We start from the raw sequence: 10,227 nt of genomic DNA on the forward strand, positions 1-10,227 counted from the left end.
TAAAGAAAAGGCGATTTGTTTGAGAACAATGTCTCAAGCGGCTTTAATTCACAAAGAACATTTAGCAAAGTCTTTCTGGATCTGTATTTTTGCAGGTTTGTGTGTGGGCACAGCAGGGCAAGGGTCATGGAACTAACTAATAATGCGTAGAGACTGTTAAATACACCCACATGTATTTGAGACTTTATGCAAAAAGCTTTGTAAAGTCAGTGTTACCGGGTTTGAAAACTGTGGCACTGTTTTAACACACAGCAACACCTTACATCGTTTTATTTATTGACACTTACAAACATACAAGTGTTCATTTTGCCAAACAATTTTTTATTTAAGGAAGCATTTTTAATACTTTTAATATTAAATATTTGCTGTTTTATTACACAAAGTAAATATGATTAAAATGATGCAGACATTGCAGGTAAACAGCCACAGCTAATCCTCTTATGAAATGATGTGACAGCTGTCAGAGCGCATTAATATTGTGAAATTGTGTAATATGGGTAATGTCAGAAGAATCTTAGTGAAATCCATCCTCTATGAAATGGTGCAGTAATTCTCATTAGCTTACACAGTGCAAGAGTGTATGAAAACAAAAACACTCAATGATAGAACAAAAATAAGCCACAGGAATAGTTCACACAAAAATGAAAATTTATTTCAAATGTATACTCTTCCTCTGGCCATTCGAAATGTAGATGAGTTTGTTTCTTCTTCTGAACAGATTTGGAAAAATTTAGCATTACACTCTTGCTCACAAATGGATCCTCTGCAGTGAATGGGTGCCAGAATGAGAGATCAAACGGCTGATAAAAACATTGCAATATTTGTGTAGAACTGTTTTGGCCTGTTTTCACTTGTAAATGGTGCTTAATCTGTGCATATTTCTCTCCTGATTCAGACAAGATGACTTTTTTCATTGAAGAAAGCAGTATAGAGGGCTAGTATTTTGGCCGAAAGCAACTGTTTAAAGTTAAAAACATCTTAATGATGGATTTGTTTATTACAAACACTTGTTTTTCACTTCTAAATGTTAACTGCTGGACTAGGTGTGGATTACTTATGGATAATTATCATGTTTTTATCAGCTTTTGAAACTCTCCTTCTGATGGCACCCATTCACTGCAGACAAACCATTGGTGAGCAAGTGATGTAATGCTAAATTTCTCCAAATGTGGTCCGATAAAGAAACAAACTCATCTATATTTTGGAACTCCTGAGGTTGAGGAAATTTTCAGCAAATTAAAATTTTTGGGTAAACTGTCCCTTTAACTCTAAAACTTAGTTGTACATCCAAAGTACAGCAGTTACAAAATCAAGCATAGAGAGTGAATAGGCTATATTGTTTTACAGTATGGCACTGTGTGCATAAGTAAATCCCCAAAGGAGTCCTGTCCATGAACTATTCCATGTCCCCAGGAGACAAAAGCAGTACTGTACACTCTATGAGTCAGAGAGAGGTGCAAGTCAGGGGGGTTTGATTAAGACACGAACGGACTCCTGAGCAAAGGTTAGATTCCTCCCCAGGAATTTACATGGCTGAGAATTACAGTATATGCCTTTTTTGCGTTTAATGTCAAGGTGATTTTTGACACCCCTGTCTCCTGTCACTCTTCCACCATTCAATAGTGAAACATAAGAAACTGAAAACTGGTTTTCTGTGAACTCTGAAGTCTGAGGTTTCAAAACAGCATTATTATTAAAGGAAACACATGGAAACTCTGGGTGTGATGGGAACTGAAAGAAACAAAGAGCGTCTAGGCATTCTTGATGTAAAGATGGTGTTTTCGGTGTTGCGAGAAAGTACTTTGGTCTTTTTAATTGATTTTCGTCACATATTTAGTGTATTGCATTGATTTAATAAATAAATAAATAAAAATCTTGTTTCAGTAATGACTGTATTTTGCATTACATGAGAATTTGGGTGTAAATTAGCTTAATTGTCCTGAAAGCAATAAAAGTTATTATTTTATTGCTTTTAATAAAAGTTATTATTTTATCCCCCCCCCCCTCTATTTTTGGGGTAAAATGTGACCTGGACACCTTATGAGATTCGCCACCCCATTTGTTGGGTTGCATCCAAGGGGGCGAGCACTGAGATTAATTGTAGTTTGAATCTAAATTTGTATTCCGCAGGCAATGTAGTGAACTTACTCCAATGTGCACTATGTTGAAGTACATTGCCTGTGAAATATGTAAGCAATAATACCAGAGGCCGTGCCTGCAACCCCTTCAGCCAATACAGCACGGCCTCTCGTACCTTATTGCTTTTATAAAATGGTTACCACACAATAAAAAATATTAAAACCCAAAATGTATGTATTGAAATGTTACTTTTTTTGAAGTAAGTTCGTTAAATGCTGTCCTTCCGCTAAAAAATAGTTCCTGACAGCAACAGTAAACAGCAAGAGAATGTTCCGAACCTGCCTCTCCTCTAATGGAGCTTAAATAAAAACAGAGCTCTTATCATCTGCTGTCATTTATTTTTTTAAACACCATATATGATATTTTCTCACACACATACATCTGCTTATCTCTCATCTTGAGAAAACTTCTGTTTTCCGTCTTTTAATTTTAAAACAGACCGATTCGCGGCACAGCGCGAGTTTGCAAGCGTCATTACAGTGTAAACTGATGGACACACAGAATCATACCTGAAACAGAAAACTAATAAATTAAGTAATATTCCCTCCTCACTTCGGAAACTGCAGTCTTTCACTCAGACGCGCGCCGCACACACATCTCCGCATGAGAAGCGTTTATTTAGACGGGCGGGTTCTCAAAATTAAAGATGAAAGATGCAACATAAGGCCAGCAGGGGTCACTCATGCTTCATTAAATAAATAACAGACAGTTAATTCTGCCGAAATGCATAATACATTAAACAGTTTTGATGCTATTGATTGTTTATGTTGCTAAGGGTGTTGCTCAGTGATACACAGAACGGTTTGGTGAATCGGTCATAGCCGTGCTGTGTCCTGAATAAAACGCAGCTGCCGACCAATCAGAATCGAGGAATGGAACTAACCGTTTTATAAAAACTGTTTAAACACCATCAGTATTCTTTAACCATGACCCTGCCGTACTCTTGGACCTCCAGTTAGTTACATAATCCGTTTACATATTCAAGTGTTCCTGAGGCTGGTAGGCTATGTCCTTGATTTATCCAGTGGAAAGATGCAGATAATCAAAATGTCCAAAAAACTAATTAATTTCTTATGCCAAAGCTCCATTCATTCTGACTGAATCAATGTGTATTGGTTTGATGGTCAGGTTCATTTACTCACTTCAATTTAACATGCTTCATCTCTCTTATCAGCAATACAGTACTGTTAGGTTAACTGATAAATTTAGCTCTTGTTTTTTCCCTGGGTTTCCTGAGAAGGCACCAAATGGAGTCAGATGTATTGATAAATGATTGTCTGCTGGAGTGTGAACCAAGCACGATGTGAAACAGTCTGGTCTAGAACTTTTCATGAAGTCACTGAAGCAGGTGATGAGGTGTGAAAAAAATCAATTAATATCCTGTGGGAATACACTCATCACACGGACCCACACTAAAATCCTTCTCACATTCACACATACGCACACCCACAGGAATATACCCTCAAACTCAATTATTCACTTCATATAAATTTCAGTTTTTTTCTTGTGGCGTTTCATGCATTGTAACACGTTTCTCTCCTCAAGCTTTCACAATTAAAGATTTGTGTCAAAAAAATATATATACAAGTTACCCTGGATACTGAATGGAATGAGAGAACAGATATTTTTCTATCTCAAGATCAGAAAATGACTACAGTTCTGCAAGGACATGTCTTTATCACTGCAAGCCTGTGTAAAATCACTTCCGTGAAAGAGCTCAAACAAAATTATTTACTTTGTTATTAACACAAAACCATCTGGTGTATAAATTATTAAACCCCCCCCCGATTTGGAACAGATTTAGAGAAATTTAGCATTACATTACTTGCTCACCAATGGATCCTCTGCGGTGAATGGGTGCCACCAGAATTAGAGTCCAAACAGCTGATAAAAAGATCACAGTAATCCATAATCGACACAACTTCAGTTCATAAATTTACATCTTCTGAAGCAAAAGCTGTATGTTTGTTATAAACAAGTCCATCATTAAGGCATTTTATCTTTAAACCGTGCTTGATTTCTCTCCTGATTTAGACTAGATGACTTTTCAATGGAGAAGGCAATATGATAAACTCGTATTAGCCAGATCGAAGCAGCAGTTTGAAGTTAAGAACATTTCAATGATAGATTTATTTATTACAAACATGGCAATGGCAATGGCAATTTTATTAATATAGCACTATTTACTACAACCAGAGTTGACCAATATGCTTTACAATAGAATAACTAAAAACAGCAACAACACAATGAAAAATAAAAACTGTAAAACCAAGAGGAAGGAGAAAAAAAATACATCATAACTTGCAACAAAAACATAGGACAAAGATAAAGAGTGCTTCAACCAGAATTAAAAGCCTTATCGACCAGATAGGTTTTTAATTTAGACTTAAAAATAGCCACAGATGAAGCCGTTCTAATAAAAAATGGTTATTACAAACATGCAGCTTTTCAGATCACATGATGTTAATAGATAGACTGGAGTTGTGTGGATTACTTGTGGATTATTGTCATGTTTTTATCTGCTATTTGAACTTTCATTCTGACGGCACCCATTCACTGCAGAGGATCCATTGGTGTTGTTCTGATGACTAAAAAAACAAAGTGGATGGCCTGAGGGTGAGTATTCAACAAATTGAAACTTTTCATTTTGAACTATTCCGATTTGCAGAATATGAATTAAGTGCGGTTTGCACCTAACATGTTTTCACGGTTAACTGCGAAGCTTTTTTCTGTGTAAACATGCTAAACTGGTGTGTTTGAGTTTTTAAATTGCATGTCAAAAGAATTTCAGTCTTTAAAATCGCTTTTTGAGACTCTGCTTTCCTTTTCCATTCATCAGCGCAGCATTTTTAAATGTAGCATGTTTTAATACTTAAACATGCTTTAGACATAGCCTATGTATTTGACCCTTGCGAGATGTTTTGCACATGAACACCATATTTTTATTATGCCAACCAACACAATGACGTATAAACATGACTCATCTATATGCACCATAGTGTATATGGCATTAGAAGGTTAATATAAATTAATAACAATAATAAAACTATAGCTTTGGAAAAATATATTAAATAAATTACTTATTAATTTGGATCAAAAATATACACACCTGCCTGTTGCCATGCACTATGAATGTGTGTGTACGTACCCACATCTTTCATTTAAAATCTTGAGCAAACACACAAAGAGCAGGCGGAGGCTGCATCTGCTGACGTACAGCCAGTGGCTGTGAGAGAGAGTCCGTTTGCTCCGAGCCTCTGAATCACACAGCATCTCTACAGAAGCATCTCCAACAAACGGAAGAGCAGCAGGGGATTTTTGAAGCCAACATCTGTAGAACTGCAACATTTGTTAACTACACCTGCAGTTTATTCTTATTTATTCCATTATCTGAATCTGTTTTTTTACTCTTTATAATTTTGTCTGCTTTAATTTTTTTGTTTCCTCTGTAATTTCCATCCCTAATCTGCTATCTGTTCTTCCCCATCTATTTATCTTAAAAAATCCTGATGAACGACTCATACCTACAGTTTCTTAAAGGGCAGAAACCTGCAAACAGCACGTCTTTGCCTCCTAATGGCAGCACCGTTGATCCTCCGGCAGGTGCGCTGTGCGAGCAAGTTCAGATCCAGGCGGAGGTTTTTCTCACCTTGGGTATTGTGAGTCTTCTGGAGAACATCCTTGTCATCTTGGCCGTGGTCAAAAACAAGAACCTTCACTCTCCGATGTATTTTTTCCTATGCAGCCTGGCTGCTGCGGACATGTTGGTGAGTGTTTCGAACTCTTTGGAGACCATTGTCATTGCCGTACTAAGCAGTCGCCTTTTGGTGGCCAGTGACCATTTTGTGCGTTTGATGGACAATGTGTTTGATTCAATGATCTGCATTTCTCTCGTGGCATCAATCTGCAACCTCTTGGCGATTGCCATCGACCGCTACGTCACGATTTTCTACGCCTTACGCTACCACAGCATAGTGACCGTACGCAGAGCGCTGGTGGCCATCGCTGCAATCTGGTTGGTGTGCGTGGTTTGTGGGATCGTCTTCATAGTGTACTCGGAGAGCAAGACTGTGATTGTTTGTCTGATCACAATGTTCTTTGCCATGCTGGTGCTCATGGCCACTCTCTATGTACACATGTTTCTTCTCGCCAGACTTCACGTCCAGAGAATTGCAGCATTACCCCCAGCAGCCACTGGCAACCAGGCCCCACGTCAACGCAGCTGTATGAAGGGAGCCGTGACCATCTCCATCCTCCTCGGCGTGTTTGTGTGCTGCTGGGCACCGTTTTTCCTCCACCTCATTCTGCTGGTGTCCTGTCCACACCATCCACTCTGCCTCTGCTACATGTCACACTTCACCACGTACCTGGTCCTTATTATGTGCAACTCTGTGATTGACCCCCTCATCTACGCCTGCCGCAGCCTGGAAATGAGGAAGACCTTTAAGGAGATACTGTGCTGTTTTGGCTGTCAGCCCCCACTTTAGATGATTTGACTTTAGTCTGATTTGAAAGGAGACTGAATGTACAAAGAAAAAGCTTACCTTGATAAGATGCCAAAGTGTGGTGGCATAATGATGTTATTGAGAGATAAGTATATGGACAAAAGCAGACATAAAAATTCAGAAAAAAGGACTGGAAATTTGTCAAGCACTATCAAGGATTTGGAAAGCTCAGGAGCTGCAAGAAAATCAGAGAACTGGGGGGTAGATCGAATGTGACCTATCGCTTGCTTAAAGGGCAGATCAATTATGTGTTAGTTGTGTCTATTATGTGTATTCATTATGCAGTGGGGTCTGACAGTCTGAAACTACACTGAAAATCTAGAATTTAAATTCCTATTAAAACCCTGAAAAACAGTTTTAGGATTTAACAAAATTTTTAAAAGACACTATGATTGACATTAATATGAAATATTTTAAATTCTGTATTGTTTCTAGGTAACGATTCAAATGATTGTGACATTGATCATTTGACTGTGTTTTTTCGGTGAAGCCTAGACAATCTCATAGCACTTTGTAACTGCTTTACACTTTGGTGAATTGGTGGTGAATTTGTATGATCTCATTTGTGCATTTTCGTATGATCTGCTTACGCCCCACTGATGGTTAAGTTCAAGTATGGATCTTTATGCTTACTATTTTTCTAAAAAATCATACGTTTTCGTACCAACAAATTGTAAAAAAAAATCTAGATATTTGGATCATCTCAATTTATGCTGGATCATATGATATAGAGTTCTCCACAATTGGAGTTCAATTGTGGAGTTCATGCAAGCTCAAATGTTGATGTCATTAAATCAAATAGAGAACAAACCATATAATAAGAGATTTTGAAAATCATGTTGATTTTCCATTTGATCTTTTCCACTCAAATGATCAAGCCGCTAATTTAAAATGCAAAAATAGAAAAACATTTTCACTAGTGGTGTCACACTTTTGGACCCCACAGGTACCTTATGTTCAAAATGTGTATATAGTATATTTTAGGTATCTGTGACTGTGACCGCGTTCAAGCATTTTTGGTGTGTAAATGCCTCTGTTCAAAGCTGCTGAAGTAGAAACAGTCTGCGGTGAAACGTGCTTGCTGACATCAAAAACATCAGGGCACTTCCTAGGTGTCTGTCTGTCTTTTTGAGGTGTCACTAACTTTGTTGCTTCTCATAGTTGTTAGAATCAGATTCAGCTTGGACTGTCTCCGATTATCAACAATATGCTGTCAAACTCAATCCAACTGCTGCAGCATTGAGTCCGCATGTGTGGATCATTTTGCTGCATGTCAAAGTCACAAATGTTTCTAATTTTGCCTTTCAGTGGTGGAATGTAACTGAGGTCTCACCATTTATTTTTAGTCAGAGACTTAAGACAGCAGTACGCAACTAAACATGTCAGTTCCAACACCAAATAGATCTCATTTGGGGGGTTTTGCCTTTTATTCAGAAGTGGAAAAGACCACAAACCAGGATTCAAACTCAGGACACCCAAAGCACAACTTCACTGTGTGTCAGAGCACTAACCACATGTTGGCTCTGACTAATTATCCCTCTTATTCCATTAGACAGCAACACAGTTTAACTTTTTATGGGTGTCTAGTGGTTTAAGTTTGATATTCTGCTTAGCTGACTTGTATTGAATCTCACTGCAATGTTATTGGGACTGTGCTTGCCACTCTATGAACTATTTTAGCGCATGAGCTTTAGCACTTGACTTGTATCTGTGGCCACAAACTCCAGCAAATGTCTGCCAAAAAACATGTAAAATAAAAGGGTTTAGTTTTATCACGCCATGTGTTCTCTGTTCCTTCATGTGGGATACATGAATGCCAGTTTGTGTCTCTAAAAAAGTTTGTGTGTGTGCATGCGTGGATGTTTCCTTCTCATTCTCACCACAAATGCTTTTAATGCAAAGTGCTGTTCTGTTATCATATTGACATTTAACTTGAACTGTAAGGTTAACAGTGCGATGAACAAAGATAAAAGAAATCCAAGACCATCCTCAGTCATTGCAAGCAATCTTTATATGTGTATCTGCCTACATAAGCTTTAAATGTCAATATTTGTTTATTATTCTCCCAGTGGAGTTACTTGTTTGTTGTCTTAGTAAATGTCAGATAAACTCTATTGTCCTGAATAAACACTTCTGTGTTGCTCAAAAATGTTGCTCAAATCCTTCCATAATGATCCGTTAATGGTTACCTGTATGCAGCATACAGTAGAATTCATAAAACATTGGATCTTATGATAAACTGTGCAATGAGCACAAATCTGTCCTTCTCTAGCGTATAGAAACAAGTAAACTATGAAATCATGTGAAATTTATGAATGATACATACCATAATTCAGCCTGTTATGGATCCATTGAAGCATATGTTTTTAAAATATAGCAAATAAATAGAATGAACTGGCTGTGAACTTACATTTGGCTTTCATCAGTCAAACCCTTGTGCTGAGCTCTACCAGTCGAGCTACAGAAACACTAGAGAGTAGAACGAGCCTCAAGGCTGCTACTGTACATACAGTACCAACAGAAAGAGACAATCCATCAATAACAAAGCTGGAGGGGAAAACAAGTAAGTAATGTTTATCACTTATCAATGAGGTCAGTAGCTAATGACGTTAATGATCTTGCCTTCACACTTTCGAGACCTTAATTGTTGTAGACCTGAAGCCAGAGCGGGCTGCATCCAGTGATTCACTCACATGATGTCTTGGAGTTTAGTATGTGTAATTGGCATCCTTTATGCTGATGCAAACCCCAAAGCAAATGTATGACTGATAACCACAGGGGTCAATAATGACACAAAATGCTGGACTTTTTGTTCTGCATATTCTTGCCTTTAACGCACAACAGCAACACCTCCATTGCATTGCAGGGGGAAGGTCACTGGGTACCTATACACACATCAGCTATGTTACAGAGTACATGAGAGTTGGCAGAAATCCTATGGCAGTGATCTGAAAGCTTCTCACCAGGAAAGAAATATCGGAGAACGCATATGAATGACTCATTGTTGTGTGCTTTGGGGCCCTCTGCTGCTTAATGAAAGAATCGCGTTAAGGAGAAAATCTCATTATGTGATCAGTCATTTACAAAGTACCTGGAAAAACATCAGTCCAACGTCCACAATGTGTCACTCAAAGTGGTTTGGTTAAATACATTATTTTGTGCTCTGCAGAAGAAAGTCATATATTTAGAACTTAAAGGTGAGTAACTGATGAGAATTTACATTTTTAGGTAGGCTAAACTATTCCTTGAATGTGAGTTTGTTAAAGGGTTACTCCACCCCAACATGAAAATGTTGTCATTAATCACTTACCCTTTCCAAACCTTTAAAAGCTTCATTCGTCTTCGGAATGCAATTTAAGATATTTTGGATGAGAACTGGGAGGCTTGTGACTGTCCCATTGACTGCCAAACAATTAACACTGTCAAGGCACAGACAGAAAAGTATGAAAGACATCGTCAAAATAGTCCATCTGCCATTAGTGGTTCAATAGCAATTTTACAAAGCTACACTGTAAACGATTTTTGTAATTTGAACAGTATTTTACTGTAATATGTACAGTAAGTTACTGTAAAATATGTATAC

The 10,227-nt window shown here is 37.8% G+C and overlaps 1 protein-coding gene across 1 annotated transcript; it reads left to right on the forward strand.

The window, feature by feature from the left end:
• The first annotated feature begins 5,648 nt into the window (after nt 1-5,648).
• Nucleotides 5,649-8,518, forward strand: mc3r (melanocortin 3 receptor). Its single transcript, XM_058784715.1, has one exon. The coding sequence runs from the start codon at nt 5,649-5,651 to the stop codon at nt 6,624-6,626; it is 978 nt and encodes a 325-aa protein (XP_058640698.1). The 3' UTR covers nt 6,627-8,518.
• Nucleotides 8,519-10,227: the final 1,709 nt, after the last annotated feature.

The sequence above is a fragment of the Onychostoma macrolepis genome, chromosome 08, assembly GCF_012432095.1.
Source record: "Onychostoma macrolepis isolate SWU-2019 chromosome 08, ASM1243209v1, whole genome shotgun sequence".
Lineage (NCBI taxonomy): Eukaryota > Metazoa > Chordata > Actinopteri > Cypriniformes > Cyprinidae > Onychostoma > Onychostoma macrolepis.